A 25,449-nucleotide genomic window follows, 5' to 3' on the forward strand; every position below is an offset into this window, starting at 1 on the left:
ATTTCTTGTAGTGCAAATCTGCCTATAATCAATTTTCCCAAAATATGTTTTGTCTGAAACATATCTTTATTTTGTCTTCATTTTTGAAGGATGCTTCTATTGGATAAAGAATTCTAGGGTGACAGTTTTTTTCCTTTTATCAATTTTAAGATGCCATTGCACTGTCCTTCTGCTTACATAGTTCCTGACAAGATGTCTGTGTCTTTGTTTCTCTGGCTACTCTTAGGATTTTCTCTTTATCACTGTTTTCAGCAATTTAATTATAATGTGCCTTGGTGTGATTTTCCTTGTGTATATCCTGCTGCGGATTCAGTGAGCTTCTCAGATCTAGAGTTTTATAGCTTGCATCAAATCTGGAAAATGATAATAATTATTGAACATTGTTGTAAGAATTATCAATGTTACATAAATAGCTCAAAATAACACCTTGCATATACTACTCAACAATGGAAATTATTCTGTGATCTGTGCCAGAAACATAGTGAGAAAAAAAATAATAATAAAATCTTCCCTTTCAGAACTTAAAATGTATTAAATCTTTTTTCTTCAAAAAGTTCCATCTTGGGGCACTTGGGTGGCTCAGTTAGTTGAGCACCTGACTCTTGATTTTGGCTGAAGTCATGATCTCATGGTTCGTGAGATCAAACCCTGCATTGGGCTTTGTAGTGACAACACAGAGCCTGCTTGGGATTCTCTATCTTGCTCTTTTATCTGCCCCTCCCCAACTTGCATTCATTCACTGTCTCAAAATAAATAAATATTTTTTAAAAGCCCACCTTTAAAAAATTCCCACATTTTTGCCAGTTATAGTTTATTTACTCTCCTTCTTTTGTCTCAATTTCTATATTTTCCTCCTTGTTCCCTATGTATCTAGCTTTCTTTGCACAACCATGAAGTTATATTATACGCAAGTCCCTGTTCAAGAGTTCCTTTTGGGAAGCTCACTACAATTTTCTCTGCAAGAAACATGAGGAGAATGAAAGAAAGTGCCTCTAACTGAAACAAGCTTCTTAGAAATACACAAAATGCATATATACACACAATGTGAACATCTGTGAGCTGCCTCAATTCACTGCATGTGTTATGAGTCACATTCATCCACATCTAACATTACAACTTTCTTGTAGAGGCCGCTTTGAGACAACAGGCTGGAGCAATGGAAACTTGATCAAGGAAAAAGGGTCCACAGTGACCACCTGGCTGAATACAGACAGGCCTGTCAGGCGACCCACTTCAAATTATCCATAGGCCATAACAGACCAATGGGCTATTTACAACCAGGCACAATTACCAAAAACAGGAAAATTCTGTATGTCCCCATACCTCCTCACCTTCCTCCTTTAAATTCAGCTCCCACCCACTGCCTCACTGCAAACAGTCTCTCCTTTGCTGTCCTGCCCACTGCTCCCTTGCAGTGTGTTCAATAAACTTCTATCTCCTTTGTTCCACCTTGGCTGGATCCTTTCACCGCCTGCACCACTAGCCCCCAGTCAATCAGTTTGCCCCACACTTTAAGGGCTCCCATCCAATCAGGACAGACACCACATTTCTGATTTCAAACAGCCCTGCTTTTACCACTTCACTATAACTCACAAGCTCCAACCCTGACAACATCCACTTCCACAAGCAATCTTTAGACCATTTTCAACATACTGAGTGCCATGGTAAGAAAAAAAAAAACTGTCTCTTATCTCAACACTCTACACTATTTAAATACTTCTGAACTCCAAGTACATAGGAGTTTCTCACACCAAGCAACTTTCCCATTCTCTGTGGACACCAACTGGGTGTCCTACAATTCAAATCCATTCTAACAATATCTGCCTAAAGTCAGCATCAGATCCCATCAGTGAAGGGCTCAGTGCCACAGTGCCATCCATCCTGACTTCAGATCTTAATCCCCAGTCTAGGTTGTCATCTGTGCTTCTGAGCAACCAGTTATAAATTAGAGATTTCTACAGCCCCTTCCTCAGGTTCAATAATTTTCTAGAACAGCTCACAGAACTCAGGAAAAGTTTACTTCTAGATTACTGGTTTATTATAAAAGGATACAACTCAGGAACAGTCACATCAAGAGATGCATAGAGCAAAATTTGGGGGAAAGAAAGAGGTCTCCCATGTCCTCTCCAGACACACTACTTTTCCAGTACCTCCATGTGTTCACCAATCCAGAAGCTCTTGGAACCACCTTAGGTTTTTTTTATGAAGGCTACTTTACATAGGCAAGGCTGATTAAATCATTAGCCATTGGTGACTGAACTCTATCTCCAGTCCCTCTCTGCTCCTAGACTTCAAGGAGCAGGGATGAAAGTGTCAACTCTCTAATCACTCCATTGCTTCCCTTGGCAACCAGCCCCCATCCTGAGGCTATCCAGGAGTCCAGCTACCTGTCATCTCATTAGCATACACAAAAACATTTTTGTAGATTCCAAGAATTTTAGAAACTGTGTCCCCAAAAAAGGGTGGGGGGGCAGCAGAGACCAAATATATACATTTCTTACTATGTCACAGTGATATTTACATCATATTTCTTGACCTAGGCATTTAATCTTCACAGAATGCCTAACAGTGCTGGGAAAGTAAAAAATAATTCATGGTGACTGTGGTAGAATCAAGAGTGTAAGGCCCAGTGATGAATGTTAGGAAGCCACAATCCAGAAGTGTGGTGTGGTAGCTAGTAGGCACTGGTAATGGTAAAAGATCAGCATCATTAGAACTCTTTTTCTGTGGGGAAATCTTGACTATGCTTTGTAATTTTTGGCTCCTGTCTATTCTCTGAGTCTGATTTCCAGCCTTCCTGCAGTTTTTATAAAGTATCTTACATCCTCCCAATAAATCCCTTTTCTACTTCAATTGCATGGCATTGGTCAGTCATTCTCAACCAAGAACTCTAAGTCCCAGGGTCATCTATTTCTAGACTTAATCTCTGTCACATTAGAAATGATCTTGATAAATCAATTCCAGAAGGTTTAAAAGTCAAGTATTGGTATATTAATTAATCAGGTAAATTCTTAAAATGATTAAATAAGCATGACCTCTTTTAAATTTGAAATTGAATCCCATAATGCTACTATTTATAGAAATTAGAACTCAGGCCAGTTAGGATAAATTTTTTACCTAGTAATTGACACTTTTAAGAAGTTAGGAAATAAATTATTTTAACTTTAAAAAGATAAAAGCCAGTAAAAAGCTGTGCTGTACCCAACTAAGTAACTGGTTTCTATATGAAACTTTAATGAAGATTTTTGCACAACATTTAGCAAGAAAATAATTTCAACATCAATTATGAACACTATCAGCCTCAGAGAATTTAATAAATATTTTCATAGTACTGTGCATATCACGACCTCTTGCTTCTCCCTCCAGTCTCATGGTTTTAAAAAACATTAATACTCTAAGTTTTCCCAAATTTAAGCTTCAATCCTTGATATCTCCCAGATTTCTATATCCAACTGTATATTTAACATATCCACATGGCTATCTCAAATTTCACACTTCCAAAACCAAATGCCTGATCTTCCACCCCTGCCGTAAATATGCTGTTTTACTAGACTTCCCCATCTCTGAAAATGGGAATGCAATATTTCCAGATGCTCAGGGTAAAAAAAAAAAAAAATTAGTCCTCTTTACTCTATTTTTCTCAATCCTCAAATCCAATCTATAAGTAAATTCCATTGGCTCTACCTTCAAAATCTAGAATCTAAGCACTTCTCACCACTCTCACTGCTGTCACACCCTAATCTAAACCACAATTGTCTCAGGGTGCCTGGATGGCTCAGTTGGTTAAGCATCCGACCCTTCATTTTTGGATCACATCATGATCTCACAGTTCATGAGATCAAACCCCACATCAGGCTCTGCGCTGATGGTACAGAGCCTGCTTTGGATTCTCTCTCTCTCCCTCTCTCTCTGCTGCTACCCAGCTCACACAGGTGCTCGCTCTCTCACTCTCTCTCTCAAAATAAATAAACTTTTAAAAAAATAGATAAATAAACCATAATCATCTCTACCTGGAATATTACAATAAACTCCTAACTCATCTCTCCATTTTCTTCTTTGCGTCCTTTCAGTCAATTTTAACAATGCGGAGTTGATCATTCCAGACATAATTCAGACCATATTATTCTTCTCAAAACTGCCAACAGTTTCCTAGATAATCCATAATAAAAATTAAAGTATTCATAATGACTAATAAATCCCTACATAATCTGTCCTCCTACCATAACCAACCTCATTTCCTACTACTGTCTCTCAATCGAGTGATTGAGTCCATCACACTGGATTCCTATTATTTCTGGAATAACCTACACATGCACTCTCCTTAGGACCTTTGCACTCGCTCTTTCCTCCACAAATAGCCACATAATTCAGCCCTTCAGCTCTCTCAAGTCTACTCAAATGTCTTCTTAGACAGGACCACACTAACTACTCTTAAAATATCAGTCCTTCTCCCTGCTCCATGGTACTCTCTATTCCCCTTCCTTGTCTTATTCTTCTCCATATCATATGTTTGTATATTGCTGATACCCCTCCACTTAACTATAAACTCCATGACATATAAATTCCATATCTATCTTGTTCACTGATACACAGCCAGCATCTTTATCAGTGCTTGACACATCATGGCTGCTCCATAAATATCTGTTAAATTAACATATAATTTAATTAAAAGCATAGGTAAATACATCATAAAGAATAGTTATATCAGTAACAATACATTTTTAAGCAGTAGTTTTAAATTTCTCAAAACAGCTGAGATGCAATCAAGAATTTCAAGAGAAAGGTTCAAGTATGTAAAAGAAAAAAGATATATAAGAACACTTCTGCCTTAAACACTAGAAGTTAAGTCATATTATTAACAGACCTGTATTTTTATTCTGTTAAATTTTCAAAGCACTGCATAGTATTATATATATATATATATATATATATATATATATTTTTTTTATATTATCAGCAATAACCTCAAAAAGGAACAGGACATGTAAACAAGTAAAATTTGCATGTTTTAATAGGCCTACCAATTTTAAATGATGCTGTTTTGATCATTTCATAGCATCAAACACCAAGAGATTGCTTGGCAATGCAGTAGAATAATTAACCTAATGTACTTTCCTGACCTCATAAATCACATTCTTCAATGCCCCGAGCTCTTGGCACAAAGACCCTGAAAATAAATGCAAAATTCTCACTGTACTAACTATAAAATATTGCAAACACAAGAGCCCTTTATAAATGAATATATTTTTCAACAATGTTCATCTAAGATTCCAATGATTTTGATTTTATAGAAAAAGCAAAAACAAAAAAAGCATTAATGCAGTTACCTTGCCAAAATCTAAAAGTTGACCATCAGTAGTAAATTAGCTTTTCCCTCATTCACCAAATTATATTAGCTCCTATTATATTCCATGAACTCTATTAAGTGTTGGGATTAGAAAAATGAACAGGACAACAAAGTCCTTGCCCTCAAGATTACATTAAAGATGGGAGGAAAAGACCACAAATATATAGCACACGAAAATATATATTAATAAGTACAATAAAGAAGAGTCAAATAGAGTAAGCAAAAACGAGTAATGGGTGAAGGGTGTCTATTTTGGACAGAGCGCCCTAGAGAGGTCTGAGGAGGTGACAAGTAGACAGGTACTTGAGTAAGTGAGAAAGTAGGCAAACATTTGCAGACAGAGAAAACAGCAAGTACAAATGCCTTCAAGTAGAAAGCCAGTTCAAGGAAAAGTTCAAGCCCAACAGTATTGGACAGGAGTGAGCAATGCTGACAGTATTAATAAAACTGCTGGGAGAGGGGCACCTGAGTGGCTCAGTCGGTTGGGGGTCCGACTTCGGCTCAGGTCATGATCTCCCAGTCCGTGAGTTCGAGCCCCGTGTCGGGCTCTGGGCTGATGGCTCAGAGCCTGGAGCCTGCTTCCGATGGTGTGTCTCCCTCTCTCTCTGACCCTCCCCTGTTCATGCTCTGTCTCTGTCTCAAAAATAAATAAACATTAAAAAAATTAAAAAAAAAAAAACTGGTGGGAGAGGCAGGAGTCACATTACACTTAGGGTAATGAGAATTAAAATAAATTCTGATAATATCTACCCAGAGATAGCGTGGAATTCCACAGGTTATGGGCTCAGTCCTACCAGACTGCTACTACCTGCCCCACCCAACCCACTTCAGAGCCAGTGGCAAGCCCAGGCTGTTACTTGTGCTCTTAACCCACCAACTACATATTGAAGGTTCACATCCTTCTCACGTTCCATTAATTTGCTAGAGAGACTTACAGAACTCAGAGAATCATTTCCGTTACGAGATCACAGGTTTATTATAAAAGGATATAATTCAGGAACAGACTAAAAAGATATATGAGGGCAAGGTATAGAGACAATATGCTGAGCTTCTATGCCCTCTCCAGGAGCACCACTCCCCACAAATCTCCACAAGTTTCCCAACCTGGAAGATCTCCTAACCCTGTCCTTTTGGGTTTTCATGGGGGCTTCCTTACGTAGGCATGACTCATTAAATCATTGATCACTAGCAATGGAATTCAATCTCTAATTCCTCTTCCTTCTCCTAAAGTGGGGGAAGGGGGGTTGAAAGTTCCATTCCTCCAATCACAGAGCTGGTTCTCCTGTCAACAAGCTCCTCCCTCAGCCTTGAGTTACCTAATGGCTTTGCAAAAGTAATCTGATTAACATAACAAAAGACACCTTTATTGCTCTTATGGAAGGAAATTCTAAGGATTTTAGGCCCTGTGGGTTCAGAACAAAGAATGAAGACCATACAAATGAGAAATATATATGACCAAACACATATTTCTTATAAATCACAATATCACAATAACCCGGACAACTACAATCTCTTTAGGGTGGAGAGAACAAGAGCCTAATCTGGAGTAGCTTCAAGAGAAAATGGGAGATAAAGAAGTGTTGGCTACGAATATAAACAATTCTTATCATAAACTTTGCTCTTAAAGGGATTAGTGAAAAGCAAAAAGGCCTACATACAAAAACTGTTGCCTTATGTAGAAGAATGCACTCACTGCTAAATCATGGCCCAGAAGAAAAGGGGCCAGAAGAATAAATAACCCAACCTGTCTTTCCTCTCTTTCTTCTGATTTCCTGTTAGTACCTTCCACTGACCTAACGCAGACAGAAACCAGAAGACAAGGTGAAGGGAAGTGACAATGAAGAGAATAGATTTTGAAGATGACAATAGTAGCAAATACTTATTATGTATCAGGCATTGATTGAAATGCAATACATGTATTAGCTTATTTATCCTCATGACAACCCTACAAAATGGGCACTTTTATTATCACCGCCATGTTATAGGTTGAAAATTGGGACACAGAGTGGTTCTGAAACTTGTCCAGAGCCATACAAACAGAAAGTGGCAGAGGAACCAAGATATAAACACAACTATCCTCTTAACCCTTACTCCAAACTCTTCTTTTTAAGAAGAGATGTTTACTGTGTCTCCCTCTCTCTCTGCCCCTCCCCTGCTTGCTCTCTCTTTCTCTCTCAAAAATAAATAATAAAACATTCAAACAAATCTTTTTCAAGAAAAGATGTTTATGTGCTAGCAGGCATAATTTAATAGGAAGGTGAATTAATTGCAAAGAGACAAAGAATATTTACAGTAGCATATTCTTTAAGTAAATGAGGAAAACCAGGATAGAACTGTCATGAATCTGCTCCATTTGCCTTTCCAGATCATGTTTTTCCTTTTATTCACCCTGCTCTATTCCTAGGAGGCTGACCTCAACAAACTACGTCATCTGGCTCTTTTGCCCTCTGGCTTCCAGTTCAAGTCCACTAATGGGAGGCACAAGCCGAAGATCAGGGTAGAGAGGAGAGAGGGGTTTGGATGTTTATTTCTCCAGCTCTCTCCTTTTGGGGCCACGGTTTGGCTCCTCTTCGGCTAAAGCCATAGTTTCTAACAGACAGCCCCTCCATTAGTTATAGCTCTCTGTGTTACAGTGATAGCTTGCTCTTCCTGCTCCTTCAGGTCCCCACTATTCTTATTCCCCAAGTGTTTCCATCCCTGGATAGTTCCCATAACTCTGCCCATATCTTTGTGGGTTTTTTTTTTTTTACATGTTTATTTCTGAGAGAGAGAGAGAGAGAGAGAGCAGGGGAGGGGCAGAAAGTGAGGGAAACACAGAATCTGAAGCAGGCTCTAGGCTCTGAGCTGTCAGCACAGACCCCGACATGGGACTCAAACTCATGAACTGCAAGATCATAACCTGAGCCAAAGTTGGACACTCAACCAAGTGAGCCACTCAGGCACCCTTTGTAAACAGATCCTTCAATAAACTCTCTTTGAGAAAGCTTTCTGTTACCTTCTAGGACTCTTGACTTGATACTCTATCCAACAGGAGGATTTGGCCTTAGATAAAAAGAGGGACAGGTAATCCACTTTAATAAAAGGGAAGGCAGAATATATGGATACAGATATAGGTAGGTTAGTAGACTAACTGGTAAAAATATAAGGAAGTTCTCTTTTGACTGTTTTTATTGTCTCAGGAAAAAAAAATCAGAAGATAATGTTGCAGAATGTGAAGTGTATTATATTTGAGGAGAAAGAAGGTATGAAATGTTCCCTACAAAAACAAGAAAGTGAACTGTCCAAGAAAAAAAAAGCTTTCTGGTCATAAATTTAAAGTGAAATCAGTTAACAAGATTGTGTATATTTCTTCAGCTACATTTGGCTGCATTGGTGCAGGCATGGAAGAGACAGAGATTGGGTTAACCACAGGTTGGATTTTGCCAGCAGATGGCAGGAACAGCAAAGAAATTGAAGATGTATGCAAATGGTTAATTATAGCAATGAATCATGTATTCTAAGCTGGGTAAGGAGAGACATGAGGACTTATGGTAGCTACAGATCATGAAAATATATAGCACTGATCGTTTAGCAGTGCTTATGGGATCAAAGAAAGATGATAAGGGAAATATAGAAATGAACAGGATCAAAAAAGGTGATGAGTGGTGGTCAGAGTGGAGATTTTAGAGGGACATGGTTATTAAATAATGATAAGATGTAGAATAAAACATAAGAGTAAGTGGCTGACATGTGATAAAAGAAGAGATTATTGCTAAAAAGGAAATCAAAGAACTCATCCAAGGAATAGATTGTCCACAAACAAAGCCAAAATAATGATAATATTTCAAATTTGAAAGTATAAAATTATTGCAGACTATTACTAAAGCAGTGCTCCATAGGGTTAATAAGGTTAAGACTAACAGAAAATTTAAAACTTGGTTTTCAGAGACCTGTTTCTTCTTAATCACCTATTGTTTCTTTTCAGAAACCACTAAAAAATCCAATAGCGGTCTCCACAGAGACCTGGCCTGACAGAAATGAAAGCCACCAATATGGTTCCAGCCTATGATCAAGCAAAACTCTGCATTCCTTACCAGAGATGACAAGTTTAAGATCCCATATACCTTATATCAGCTCCGAGCATGCCCACAGCCCCTCCCTTGGTCCTGAAGATGACCTCCTAATGGCAGGAGCCAAATTTTGCTTCATTTTAATGTTAAGTCTGCACCTCAAAATGAACATGGGATGACTGTTATATATATTTGCTCAGTATGCATGTCCCATATTTCCTCATGAATAGTGATAAATTTCCCTGTCCTTTTCAATCCCTAGGATTACAAAAATTTGTTCTAATCTCCATCAGGGGAGACAAATTTGAGCCAGCCTCCTATCTCCTCGTATGACTATCTCTCAAATAAACTCTTTCCTTGCTTCATACAAGGAAATCCTTGTCTCGGTGATTGGCTCTGGTGTGTATCGGGCATTACTGTCTATTTTCTACAATGCTCATTCAATATGCAGAGTCACTATTCCTCTCCATAATTATCCATGTTTATAAATAAAGTCATTAGCTCACCTCCTTCCATGTTACAATTATAAATACTCAAACTTGGGAAATGGAAGTATCCTGCACCAAAATTGGTTTAGTACTTACAGAGAGCTGTTAAATATGTTTAATTTCCCAAATTTCCAGGGGCTGCCTTCTAGAGAGGTTTTTTTGTTTGTTTGTTTGTTTGTTTGTTTGTTTAATGTTCGTTTTTGAGAAAGAGAGACAGAATGCAAGCAGGGGACAGGCAGAGAGAGAGAGAGGCACAGAATCCAAAACAAGCTCCAGGCTCTGAGCTGTCAGCACAGAGCCCGATGTGGGACTTGAACTCACAAACTGTGAGATCATGACCTGAGCCAAAGTTGCTTAACCGACTGAGCCACCCAGGTGCCCCTCCCATTCTAGAAAGTTTTAAAAATTAGATTTTATGAGAAAAATGGCAGAAAAATGTAAACATGTATCCTGAAAATTTATAAAGGAGTTCTGCACCTAAAATAATCAAGTTTTGTTCATGCACCAATTATCTCAATTAATGAAATCTAAGACTCACCTTCATATTTATAATTATTGTCCTATTTTGATCAGTTGAAGAGCTCTTAAACTCTTCTTCAAGAAACTTTTGCAGAAACTATTTCTAAAGCATGAAGCTTATTTCTGAAGTAATTATTAATTTTTAAGTGGCTTATTTTTATAACTCAAGGTTTTTGTGAAAGTATTGTTTAATATTCTGTATAATTTGTTTCTGTGAGCTTATTAAAAGTGCCTTAAAATTCTAGGGATTCGTGATCAAGGCATTTTGTAAGAAATGCCATGCCCAATGGAGTTTTGTGGTTCTAGGTACATTTGATGACTCAATTTGCATATATACATATAGCCTACAAAGAGAATGCTAATTTTATGGTTTCGTGAAGGTTTATTATTTTGACAGCAAACTGGAAAATGAATATAAAGTAGAACCCAGGGACTCAGAAACTAGAAATCAGGGAAATTTATGCTGCATAGTGTATCTGTAGGTTATTACCAGAATGTTTAGAATTCCTAATATAGTGTAAGAAGTTCCAAGGCTTCTGAGCAGCAAATAATGTAGGGGATAAGTGTTTTCTTAAGCAACTCTTAGGACCAATTCATGTAAACAAACTTAAGTAGATCAATGCGCCTCATTTTACACCATGTCTATCTTTTGCCAGAACCAGAACTAACAGGATGAAAGGGAAGACTTTCCTATCATATTCTTGTCAAATAATTCCTTTCCCATTGCTCCTTCTTGTGATTAATCTTTTTCAACACTCAATCCCAAATTTGAAAAGAGTATGAAGTTAGAATCTACATTGAGAGCTATGTTCAATATAATGGAGTCTCGTGTAAAACATACACTACACCATGGATGTGCAAGCAAATTGTATAGATCTTTACTGTGTCCGTGGCTTATCCAGCTGCCTCAGAAACCCTAAATCCCTATAGTCTACCCATCATTCTGCTTATCTCTAAAATAATGCCCAGCTATATGTGAGTAAACAATTCTGGAGGGGGCATACAGTTTATCTGCCATCATAGCCATCATACTCTTGGGGGTAGAAATAGGTTGTATTCACTGGATTTAAATGCTGTTCTCTGCTCCTCTAGTCCTGAAGCAATGTCCCTGTCCATATGGTCATTGAGCATACTGATGGCCGCTCATGCAGTCATTCTCTCAGCTCAGACAAAGCTCCCAAGTGCTCAACCTGGATGACAACACTTGCCTTGGGTTCTACTGGCACTATACTCCTACATTTCTCCCTAAGGACATATTACAATTTCCACCCAGCAAAGACATTGACCAGAACTTTCCTGAGATGCTGACCCAATGCCAGCAACTGCCTACCTTCAGATTTCCTATTATGTAGTAAAAAGTAAAACCCTACTTACATAAGCTTTCTACTCCTTTCAAATGAGTACATTTCTAACTTAAGCAAGAATCTAACATAGTACCAGGCATGCAGCAACACTCACTTATTCATCATTCATTTAATAAATATTTATTTAATGGCTAATATGTGTTAGCACTAAGCTAATATAACAGATACAGCAATGAATAAGAGAAGCAAGATGGCTGCTCTTATCAAATCTACATTTTAGTGGAGAGACTCATAAAAAAAAACACATAAACAAAATTTCACATAGTGATCCACACAGTCACAAAAATAAAAAAAGTAATGTGATAAGTATGACTTGGGGGTGGGGTGGAAATGGGAAGTGAGGTAGAAAGGCACTTTAGAGGCACTGAGAGCTAAATAATGATATAAGCCAATAAGGCAAAGATTTGGGTAGAAACGTACTCCAAACAAAAGAAAAGCATGTCATGAACAGCATTTAGGAACAGAGAGAAGGCCATGTGGCTGGAATGTAGTGAGTAGAGAAGAGATGAGCTGAGACATAGGCAGAGGAGATGGGGAACCTTACAGGTGTGAAGTTGGAATTTATAACGATAATAGATACGACTAGGAGGTTTTAATTAATAAACAGTATTTAAACGTTTTTAATGGGTACCTGGCTGGCTCAGTTGGCAGAGCATGTGACTTTTGAACTCAAGGTCATGAGTTCAAGCCCCACACTGGGTGTAGAGATTACTTAAATAATAAATAATAAATAAATAAATAAATGTTTATTTGTTGTTTTTTTAAGAATAAACATTTTTAGGGGCACCTGGGTGGCTCAGTCGGTTAAGTGTCTGACTCTTGATTTCAGCTCAGGTCATGATCTCACAGTTCGTGAGTTCAAGCTCCACATCGGGCTCTGTGATGATAGCATGGAGCCTGCCTAGGATTCTCTCTCTCCCTCTCTCTCTGTCCCTCCCCTGGTTGCTCACTATCTCTTTCTCTCTCTCAAAAATAAATAAATAAATGTAAAAAATAATATATTTTTTAAAAGAATAAATATTTTTAAACAAACACAATACACTAACATGAATTTGACCAGTTAAGTAATTCCTTATGATTTTACTGGTTAATCCAAATAACTTTTATTTCAAAGTACTTATCACTATAGTACTTGTTTAATGTCTGTCTCTCTTAGCAGATTACGTACTCTATGAAAATAGGTTCACATGTCTCTTGTCACTAAATTCCCAGAGCCTGATACAGTATCTCTTAGATAGCAGGGGTTCAAAATGTATTTTGTCAAATGAAAGAAATTTAATGACAGAATATTCCATATCAGACATGTGCTACACACTGAATTAGAATCAGTCCCTGCATTCAAGAAGCTCACAGCTTACATGAGGGAAACTAACATGTAATCAATTAACAGTAATACAATGTAATATCTGCCTTACCAGAAACATGAACAAATACAGAAACATAAGGAAGAAAGTGACTAATTCTGCTTAAAGGTAAGAAAAGTGTTAAGGAAGTTTTTAACCAAGAAAGTAACAAATACTTATTTCTTTGAGATGAACATTTACACTAAGAAAAAAACATCTACATCATGTTCTATTAATTATTTTAGTTCTATAGTTCAAAAGATCATATGCTCTATTGAAAAAAAATTAATATATTATTATCATAATATTTCAAGACATCTAGAAAGGCCTATTCCTAAAATAATCTTATAGAATTTTCTCTATGTTTTTATTATGCATATCAAATCCCTACATCTGAAAGTTAAATTCAAGGTTAAAATATTCATAATATTATTACAATAGCTTTGGGAAAACCTAGATGGGCAAACCTATAGTGTTCTGCTTTTTTGCCACCTGCCATAGATCAGTGACAGTGATCATTACCAAATTCTTATTTATTCTGTACTTAAGCAGAAATCACCCAAATCCTTTCATGTTCTCAAAGTTTTAGAGTTTCACTACATTCCTCTGTAGAGAGGTCTCACATGCCATCAAAATAAATTAATTTTTCCTATTTCAGCTATAGCACAAATAAAATTGTTTCATTTAGAAACAACCAGCCTTATAAGCATCCAAAGTACATAAATTTTGTTAAATGGTGCCATCTGGTGACATAAATTCTCCAGCAAAGATACAGAGTCCAGAGCCAAGAATGGCATCCAACTCTTTTGATGGCATCTAATGTGAAGTGTCAAATTTAACTTAAGATATACTTGATTCCATGTGACATGAAACACACAACTAATCACACTCAGTATATGACAGTTTAACAAAGGGCTATAATAAGGATTGTTTGGGCCACATTTTACATTACCACTCCTGTTTGTCCAAGTTTACCTTCAAATTTACATAAGCCTTTGGAAGAGACTTAAGTTTAATGTGATGCTTTATCTAATTCCTAGACATTTTAAAAACATAAATGTATTTATAAACATAAATAACATAAGAACCCTTGTTCTCGTCACATCCGTTTCCTCGCTGTCCTTCTGACCTCCATGAATCAGTATAATTTTCATCACCTCAAATACCAATTCCCTAAGAAAGCTTTCCCTGATTCCACTGCAAAGGTTAAGCCTCTTTTCATAGCACCCTCTCCTTGTCCTTCGTATCATTTACCATAATTGTAAACATAACTATGCAATTTTGTTTAAAGCTTGTCTCCCCAGTATGTATCACAATGCCAAGCACAATGTTCAGTAAATATCTTTTGAATGAATGGATGGATGGAAAAAATGTCCTTTTCTATCCTCTTCTTACCCAAATCCTATCATCGACAAGACCCAGCTCAAGTTTACATTTTATATAAGAGCTTTCCTACCAACACCAATGTATCATGATCCCATGCTTCTCTAAACTCCTACAGCAGCTTGGCCTAGCCTTCAGAGTTTAGTCTTTGATTTATATCCTGTCTTGTACTTGTTTGTATATATGTGAATATTACCTTCCCAATTGACCTTAACCTCCTTAAGGGAAAGGATTTTGTCGTTAGTAATACCAATTGCGTATGTCCATGTAAATTAAACACTTCATAAATACTTCATTAATTATTATTACTCAATTGCAATAACTGAAATACCTGTGTAAGCAGAAGTAGGCAGAAGAGTAGAACTTAAAGTATCTAGGAATCTAACATGTACTGCTTTGACCAGTCAAGACTCATTTAAAGGTGTTGACATATAGCAATTTATATATTTTACTGGAGCACCTCATTAAGTCTGTAACTGTCAGCAAGCACATACTAGTGAGCCTTGGGTATGCAATAGCAACATCTCAGTGTAGTTTTGCTGTTCTCTATCCATAGCCTCATAGGTAGACACTACCATTAAGTATCCAAAAAAAAAAAAAAATCAGTTTCAGATATACTATTGTACTTTAAAAAGAAAATTAGATGCCATAATTATATTCATTAAGTTATGGGTTCTTAAGGTGCTCCAAATATATCCTAGAATAATAGCTCATCATATTTGTTACGGATCAAATCAAATCTTTGTAAAACCCAAGAATAAAGAAATGACACAGTCATATCTTACCAAATGTATTAATAATATTCATGTGCTATATTACTTTCCTTGAGTGGCCAAATACCTAATCATTTTGAACATATGTTCTCAAAGTTTAGCATGCCTCAGAATCACCTAAAAGGCTTATTAAAACACTATTTACTGAGCACTACTTCCAGGTTTCTGATTCAGTAGGTATGGAGTAAAGCCCAAGAATTTACAATGCTAACCAAGTTTCCAGGTGATGCTGATGCTGCTGATCCAAGAACCATGCTTTGAGAACCTCTGCTTTGGGGGATTGGAGCCAAGTTTTTCCAAATTCATATAACCATGTGGATTTTCACCCTCATTATAATCTGTAATAAAAAAATCCTTTGACTATCTTATGAGCAGGTGGCAAAAATTACACATTACAATGAATAATTAGGACCAAAATAGCCAGGATGCTTTCACAAAGATGTTATTTTGAAAAAAAAAAAAACATTATATTGGAATTACTATATTGGAAAAACACTACATTTTGTATTGAGTACTTGCCATCACTACATTTAAATAATCAACTATCTACATACTTAATGCCTCTTTTCCCTACTTGATCGTTCTCATTTATCCATAAGGGCAAGGACTATCCTCTCCTTTATAGTTTATTGTTGTATCCCCATTGCCTAGCACAATTTCTAATACATAACAGGAATTTTAAAAATAACTATTGAGTAAATGAATAAATAAAATTTATTGAAGGCCTTCTCTTATTAGGGTCAATATACTGGGGATACAAAGTATCCCCATATAACTTACATATAACTTCAACTCTCAAACTACTCACAGTCTACTAAGGGGACAGAAATATATTCAGTGTATTCATAAGGCAATATAATAAATGCTTTACAGTAATCTGAAAAAAAATGCTACAAGCCATAATAAAAGGGCTGGTTAAAGTTACTATCAAGTAGGGATATGACAGAAGGCTTCAACAAGGAGGTGATAAATCCCAAAATAGTAGTATATCTACTGTATATTCCAATATGCAGTATATCCCAACATGTAGTATATCTACTGTATTACCCCTATGAATCCATAAGGTTCTATGTTAAGATTTATGGACATAAAAAGTATTCTACTATAACACAAAATCTGACATGCAAGGGATAAGCACTTTTCTAAGATGTTGCTACTGGCAAGGTTTTAAGGAAAATAGCACTTTACTGTCCATTCTCTTCTAAATATTTCCCCAAAAGACCCCCTCACACACTGCAGTGAAATAAGAGGAAATATAATCAGATCAAAAGGTTAATAAGATTTTAAAGGGTCTGAAACTCATTAAGTATATATGCATAGTTCTATCCATAATTGTATGAGTAATAAATAAAGAATAAAAAATTTTTCAATAAGGTATAAAAGCAAAGGACATTTGAGGTACATATCTGAGAATAAACTGACCCATTATATTATTAAAATGTTTCTTGCAAATAATTATAGTGGTAATGGAAATCTTTAAATATTCAAATAGCATCTGGAAGAGAAGTATCAAAATAATAAAAACATTTCCATCTTGCTCCTTCATCACCTAAATGAAGAATAAATAACCTAATAGAGTAGCTGGAAAAACTGAATGTTTTAAACTAAATAAAAGATACCTAAATTAATTTGTAAAATATCACAGAAATCCAATTTACTTATATTCAAAATCTGTAGAGCTAATAATGTAATCATATAAAACTGTGATTATCATTGGACAAAACTTTTATCTTAGTTTTACCACAAGATGTCACCCTAAGCCCAACATCTAAATGTGCAGCTCCTAGCACATTGTTGTTTAAAGGATTTTTCTTTTTTCTACATTAATGAACACTAATTACTAACTTTTTTAAAGTTTAAGTGAGTTTTTCCACTATCAGTTATTGATAGATGGAAAATTAAAACAAAGTATACCGAAACTCAAGGAGGTAGAAAGTTAATCAAACAGTTGATCATTGTCTACATTTAGCATATATCCTATTTACAATAAAAGGAATGTCTCTTACCATAGGATTTTATATTCTACTTTGACTTTATTTTAAAAATTTTTAAAGAATAAACATATTGCTTTCATAATCTGATAAAGTTATTATTTTAAAAATTAAAAAACAATACCTTTGTCACCGCCTTCCACCGCACAATCACAGAACCCACTTGTAAAATGCTTTCATGCACTATAATAATGGCCAAAATTATGTAGACAGAATTCTGTACTCACAGATAATACCATCTAAGACATAGTAGCGTGTGGGATTTTTTTTAAAGCATATGATAGAAGGACCACAAAAGGAGACTAGTATTCATTTTTGAAGTGATGCTTTTCATCTGTCGAGAGAAGGCTTGGTTTTCTGGTGATATGTAAACATTATAGTCCATCTTGAAATAATAATATTTTACTTCACTACCCACTTGTGCTGGGTTTTCTGCATTATGATTCCTTTCTCTAACTGAGATTCATGAAACGCATTATTTCAATGTACTGGCTGTCTGAATATCAGAACAGGTGAAGCCACTATGTTCCATTACTTGTAACAGAAAAAAAGAGGAGGGTAGGGTAGGAGGTAGCCAGTTCAAACAGAAAGTTACAGACCATCAACAATGCTCTATTTATCAATAACTCCCTACTTATCCTTTTATAATGATATAATCCCCTTGAGGATGCAGAGGGCTACCTGGTTTTTCTTCTTTTGAGTCCTTAAAGAAAATACACAGTGAAACACTCAAACATTCAATAATAATAAAATTAGTTACCAGTTATCAACCCACATAGAACTGAAATGAAAATTATGTTTTGTTGCATAATGTTGCTCCAATCTTTGCAGTCTGGTTTATCCCAATATGACTTTTAAAGACCAGCCAAAGCAAATCTATCCATTCCAAGCTGACCACCAGGATTACTTATATAACAGCTTTTTACAGATTATTGTTGCCTTTCATTTTATTAGAGAAATTCAAACTATGCTATAGGCTTTTTGCCAAGATATTTATCACTCACCCAAAACAATGGCAAAACGTAATTCTTTGTCATTCGTTTGCCCTTTTATTCCCCATATAATATTGTGATACCAAATGGCGACATTACCAAAGCATAGTAAAAGTATCTAAAGCATCTAACAATACTCTTCCTAAATCAAGTTCTCAAAAATTCAAATTCTCAAAACACTTGGCAAGAGTCAACTAAGCACATCATACAAATCTACTTAGAGATACTGCCATTCAGTTAATAACCTTTACTAATTATCAACTAGATGAAACTATTAATTTTTAATTTAGAAATCTGTGGTTTAAAAATGTTCTCCAAAATACTATTCTCTAATGGCAGGATTAATTTAAATTCTGTAAGACTCCATTTAGAGTTGTTTTTATTGAATACCACTAAGATGATTATAGTTATTTGTGTCATTAATTCTTACCAGCCACAAAAAAATATTTTAAAGAAATTAATCCACAGGCAAAATAATCCTATAAAGCTTTTTACTTCTATTTTTATTCAATAGCTGAATTTTAGATTTTCAAAATTTAATGGTTTTTTTAAATTACATTCACACCATAAGGCTGGAGTTTTTGCCCGTAAGGGTAGACATAATAAAAACATACATAAAATGTTTTCAAAATTAATCCAAATGGGTTTTACATCCATCACTTTTAGATTTTACATCCATCACTACCAGACCTGAAAAAATAATGGGAATATGTAGTAGACTCAGTTATTTCTGTAAAATGTACTGTTTAAGCATAGTAAAATACAGTATAATTGAGTGGGTTTTTTTAATTGTTTAGTTAGTTGATTAAAGTTAGTTTTTGTTTGTTTATATCTTTTGCTAGTTTATTTTAACTATTAAAATATTATGCCAAGAATGAAAAGTTATCTGCATAAATGCAAAACATACACATATAAAGACACACATACATAAGCCACACAATCTTTAACACATTAGAGATTAAACTAAGATTGACATTATGTGGTTAAATTCATGACAAATTGACAAAAGTTCCAAAGCACTGAGATCTTCATCAATAGAATTTTAAATATGGATCATAAACTTTCGTAAGAGAAGCAAAAGATGAAAAGAGTATTTTAACTTTTGTTTTAAGAGAATAAAAGTACAACTAAGAGGCTGAGTAGAAATGACCCATTATGTTTCGTGCTATATAGCCTGTTCCTTCTCTAGAGGGAGGTAGGTTCCTTCTCCAGCATTTGTTGTCAGTTTTTTGGCAACAAACCACTCAGATTTCTTCCCGTGTAAACTTCCCTTCCTATACAAATCATTCTTTAAATATTCATAGTTTTAATAACTACTCTATTTTTTCTACTTTTTAACAGTTCTTTTTTAGGTTAGCCTTAAATAAGGAAAAGAAAAAAAAAACAGAAAACACAAATCTTTTCCTCCACTATCATGGAAAATTATTCCAGTTTAAGTTTGGTTAACATTAGGTTCTTTGACCACGTTACTCAAACTATTAAGCCCAATTCTGACCATTATAATGATAACTTTTTAATACATACCTAGCAGAGCTTGGAATAAGCTGCTCTTAAAGATACCCATCACCTTTTTAACAGCATTTTTCAACTGCTGTTCCTCTGGTTTCCTTAATTTTTTGCAGTATTCTTCCAGTAATGATAAAGCTCGGTCAGTATCTGAAAAACATGATTTTAAAATTCTGTCTTATAGTCCTGGAAAAATAGGAACCTCATATATAACATGAAATGTACAAGTAATAAGAAGATGCATAACTTTTCATTATAAATTCCATATAATCAATAGATTCTCAAGAATATTTTTATTGATTTTTGCCCAATTCTTTTAATCAGAGCCAACTTAGGGTTGTAATTGATAAATGTAGTTTCAACATAAATGTTGGTTGATTTTTTTGTTACATTAATAAGATAAAAATGAAACAACAAAGATGGCTTATGTTATAAACCTCCACTCACTCCTTCATCAATTTTGTGATTTCTTTGCTGAATCAAATAATTTTTTAGTAGTGGACAAATACTTCCTCAATGTCTATGCTAATCACAGTGTAACAGCTCGAGACATAATATGCTTTTACCTTGCACTTGCGTTATTAACATTTTCTTTATCACTTTTTTAGCAGAACAATAAATCAAGCCCTGATTTGTAGCATTTGCAATATCCAAGGTGTAAATATTCCCACCATGGCCAATTTCAAGATACCCACATGACTTAACTGAATGCAGACCGGGGAATTGATCACAGAGCTTTCCCACCATACAGATACAATAGATGCAAATAACCTCAAGAACATACGTAGTATCAAAATGTAGAAAAATATTAGGAAGTGATGAGTTTTGAGTATTTATTACTTTTATTTTTAACATAATTCATTTAATGTAAGTTTACATAACTTAATGTTCAGACGGCTGCATTTAAACCAGTTTACAAATGTGTTAAAAATGTAACAGTAGGCTCTTACAAACTGACATGAGCCCATTCCAGCACACCAATGCTTCCAAGGTAGCACTATCTTCTGGCTTTTCCTCCTATATCATGGCTGCCCTTTGTTCACTTTCTCTGGTTCCTTCTCATTCCTCAAGCCTCTAAACATCTGGAGACTCCTCTCTATTCTCATTCCGTAGGTAACTTTAGCAAGTCTCCTGGGCTTTAAATATTATCGGAACCCTTAAGACTCCCACGTTTATATTTATAGCTCAGGCATTTCCCCTTGAATCCCAGTCTCATATTAAACTGTACACTCAACATTTCCATTTGGATGTCTAGTGAGCATCTCAAACTTAACTTGTCAAAACTGAACTCCAGATCTTATCTACCTTTACTGCTTCTCCTGCAGTTGTTCTCTCTCGTCCTTCCAATTTTTCAGGCCAGAATCCTTGGAGTCATTTGTTGTTCTCCTTTTCTAATTCTCTACATATAATCCATCAGTGAATTCTGTTGGCTCTAACATCAAATACCACCACTATCATTTGCTCGTACTACCACCTGGTGCACCAATATCTACTACCCCCTGCATTATTGCAATAACCTCCTACCAACCTACATGCTACCACCTTTGCCTTCCTGCAGACTTTTCTGAACACAGCAGCCAGAAAGATCATAAGCCAGATAATGTCATCCCCAGTTCAAATCCTCCAGTGATTCCCCATCTCACTTAGCTTAAGACTACCTCACTGATTTCAGCTATTACTCCTCTCCCCTTGCTCAGTCTACTCCAACCACGGTGGTCTCTGCTCATTCTCACATATACTAAGAACTCTCCTACCCCAGGGTCTCTATACCTACTATTCTGCCTAATTATTCTTCCTTCAGATATCCATAAAGCTTGTTCCTTCACTTCCATATCTCTGCTCCTATACCACCGTATCAGTGAGGTCTTCCCAAATTTTCCTCTGTAACATAGCAAATCTTAAGTTTACTCCATTGAAAGAAGGGAGAATTTCAATAGGCAGTCAGGAGTGGAGACGGATGTCATGTAATTAGTTTGTCACCTAAAAAGGTTATAAATAAAAATGAATGTTGATGCACAGGGAGCCCTCTCCAATTTTAAAACAAAGCATAAACATATGCTAGTACATTTGCACAGAATTTTGATTTTTTAAATGCTTTCATACTTTGCCCAATAAAATATTTTAACTCTTTGAGTCAAGAACCAATATTTGAACTCACATTTTGACAACAGTTAAAAAATCAGCTGTTTCCCTGAAATGATAGTAGCTTATTGATCTCATACTCTAATTCATTCCTAACCACTAATGTAAGTAATCAACAATACCATAATTATACCTTCCTCAGTACTTCTACGTATCTTTGGGCTCCAGATTTCAAGCTTTAGTCTTTTTCATCCCTTCATTTGTTAGGTAGTCTTTGAAAATGTACTTAAACCTAGGCATCTTTTTTTTTCCTTTTTTTTACAATTATATTTTTAAGCTCTTTTTTAGCTTTGTGTCATTTTTGTAGGTATTCTCTTACTCTGATCTTTTATTCTTGTGAATAAAACTCATTTAAAATGAATTTTGAATTTAACGATACATTAAAAAAAGGTATCAACAGCATTTCCATAATCACATCTGTAAATATAATTTGTTAGATAAGAGGACTTCCACTAATTCATTCAACACATATTTACTGAATAACTACCCAGGGAAGACACTGTATTGATTCAAAGCAGCTAGATGTTCTCTAAACCAATAAAGCTTATTATGCTTCTCATCTCTGTATGAGAAAAACCTGACACATAAAATAAGATGCTAGAATATAAGAAAAACAAATGGTCAAATATGGTCAAGTTTCCCTTAGACTTTTGCATGCCAGCATCTAGTGCTGGAATTATGGCTGCCCTTTTTTCTTCTTTCGGTTATCAGTAATGATCACCTTCTTGTGTCAATTCCATTATGCCCTTTAGCTCACTCTACTGAAATTCTTATTTCTGAATAATGAGAGCATAATATCCAGGGTAACCTAAAACTAGATACCTGTGAAAAGATGAAAACATAAAGCAAAAAAATAAAAAAGACAAGATGACAAGGATCCTGTTTTATGAGACAAAAACCCCTAGCCAGATGTTGACAAGTTGGATAAAGTAGAAAATTGAGATAATTATCCAATCAGCACTAATACTTTAATTGACATTCAAATAACCAGTTAGAAGTGGAGAATTTTTCACCTGAATTGCCAGTATAATGACCACAATTCTCTTCTCTTATTTTCTTCATTAAAAGAAATCTATCTTCATAGGACTCCACCATCTACTGGAAGAATGAAACTACATTTGGACTACCTGAAGGCAGACACAAGAAGAAATGGAGAGTGGGGAATAATTTTGCAAAATAAAAATTTTTGCAGGAAATATGCAATGCAATGCAATGCAAAGGACATAGTGACTGTTACATAATTGCAATTGTAGGTAATCATGTGTCAGCTAATTAAGGTTCAACTTCTTGGTTTAAGAATAGCATTTCCAGAAGTTATAAATAATTTGGGACAGGTAATTTAAATTCGAAACAGTGAATGGCAATAGTGCTAACAAATGAGCTTTTTAAAAAAAGAAAATATGACACATAAAATTATTTGCCACAACTTAAAAATGGACAAATTACAGAATATATGGTGTTAAGAAAATTATGATGAAAGTATAGTAGGAGAAAAGGTGAACTTAATACACAAATCTTTAAGAGCAGAGCAGTTAGAATAATGAAATTCCTTTACGTAAATCTATGGAAAATTTTTTATAGCTCAAAAAGAACTTCTACATGCATTTTATCTGATTCTCACCACTAAGAAGTCATATCAGGTCTAATATACAGGAAACTTAAATCCATAGTAGCTTGTCCAAGAGCACAGAGCTACTAAATAACATATTTGGAGCTTAATGTTAAAGCTTTTGATTGCAAGTATAGTGTTCTCTCCACAATACTACCCTTAATCCTTCAGAACAGAATTGAGTAAATTGCTATAAAAAAAAAGAAAAGAAAAGAAAAGAACTTGGTCAATCAGACATAAATTGTTTGGGTGAATTTTAAAATCTAGTGTTAAATGTTGAATAACTAATTTTCACAAGCATGCAATTAACATAAAAATTGTATTCATAACATAAATAAATAACATATAAATGGCCCTACCTTTAAAAGTCTGGTAGATCAAAATAATAAGTTCTTTCTTACTAGAATTAAGTTCTATTTTTGAGTATCTAGCTATGTTCCAGACACTGGAAACTCAATATTAAACAAGATAGGCAATATTCTGCACTTAGAGATTTTTGTCTGAAAGTAAAGATAATTAAATAGGAAATTCCAACAAAGTAAAAGATTAAAATAGAGTGTAATAATGCTATGATGAGGTACCAGGTGCCATGGGAGGAAAGAAGCTGATGCCAACAGAGATCATGTAAAATTTGTCCTTATACCCAAGGAGGAATAACAAGCCATGGAAGAACTTTTTTTTAAATGTTTATTCATTTATTTTGAGAGGGAGGGGTAGAGTGATAGGGAGAGAGAGAATCTGAAGTAGGCTCCATGTTCAGTGCAGAGCCCAACATGGGGCTCGATCTCACGATGCTGTGATCATGGCCTGAGCCAAAATCAAGAGTCAGATGCTTAACCAACTGAGCCACCCAGGTACCCCAACCCTGGAAGATTTTTAAGTGAAGATGAGCATGACCATTTTTTAAAGCTTTAGAAAGAGCACTTTAACTACAGTGTGATAAATATCACTTAAAACAAGTAAGAACAACTAGGTTTTCTTTTTCTCATACCATTTTAAGTAAATACAGGCAACACTGCAGTAATAATTTTTATTATTACTTATGACACATGTTTACTAGCAAATAAAAATATTTTATTAGGAAATATTTATATACGCTTAATTCTTATTATTGGTTTTTGTTATTTTATAAATTAAGGATATTCATATGAAAATAATAAAATGATAAATGCTAATAGAAAAGTCACCTTGTGCCAGGTCTTTAGAACGAACTTTTTAGTACTAAAATTTACACTTCAGGGGAGCGTGGGTGGCTGACAATTAAACATCTGACTCTTGATTTTGGCTCAGGTCATGATCTCACGGTTCGTCAGATTGAGCCCAGCATCGGGCTCTACACAGGCTTTGGATTCTCTCTCCCTCTCTCTCTACCCCATCCCCACTCATGCACAGACCCATGCATGTTCTCTCTCTGTCTCTTAAAATAAATAAATAAATAAACTTTAAAAAATAAAATACAATTTACAACTCAAGGCGATACAACAAAGGTGTCATTTTATTACTAAGATTCTAGTTTTTGTTGAGCAATGCTAAGCATTCTGCATAGATCATCTTTTCAATATTCACAAGAATCCTAAGAAATACTAATATACATATTTTTCAAATGAAGACATGTCAAGTGAGAGAAATGAAATAACTTATCCAAGGCTACACAACCAGTAAGTACTGAAACCAGGATTCAAATCCTGATCTGGCTGGCACCAAAGCCAACTTTTAATATTATGCCACACTGATACCTAACTTACTGGGAAAAAATCATAGTGTTTCTTCTTTCTGTAATTGTTCTCAGTATAATTATTCCTCCTACCCACCCACCCCCCAAAAACTGTTTCCATATAATTCAACAAACACCTATTGATAGTATATTTCCCCTGTGGAAACCAAAAGATATTATATAAAGTAGTGAACTTTTTTTTAGTGTTTATTTATTTTTTGAGAAAGAG

At 35.2% G+C, this 25,449-nt stretch overlaps 1 protein-coding gene across 2 annotated transcripts in view; it reads right to left on the reverse strand.

The window, feature by feature from the left end:
- The window catches only part of DLG2 (discs large MAGUK scaffold protein 2), a 2,057,646-nt gene that overhangs the window by 1,987,753 nt on the left and 44,444 nt on the right, over positions 1 to 25,449 (reverse strand). For both annotated transcript variants that reach the window (XM_053202597.1, XM_027039894.2), the window contains one exon: positions 19,774 to 19,905. In XM_053202597.1, coding sequence (XP_053058572.1) covers positions 19,774 to 19,905 — 132 coding nt within the window. The remainder of the gene's footprint in view (positions 1 to 19,773; positions 19,906 to 25,449) is intronic.

Source organism: Acinonyx jubatus, chromosome D1, assembly GCF_027475565.1.
Source record: "Acinonyx jubatus isolate Ajub_Pintada_27869175 chromosome D1, VMU_Ajub_asm_v1.0, whole genome shotgun sequence".
NCBI lineage: Eukaryota > Metazoa > Chordata > Mammalia > Carnivora > Felidae > Acinonyx > Acinonyx jubatus.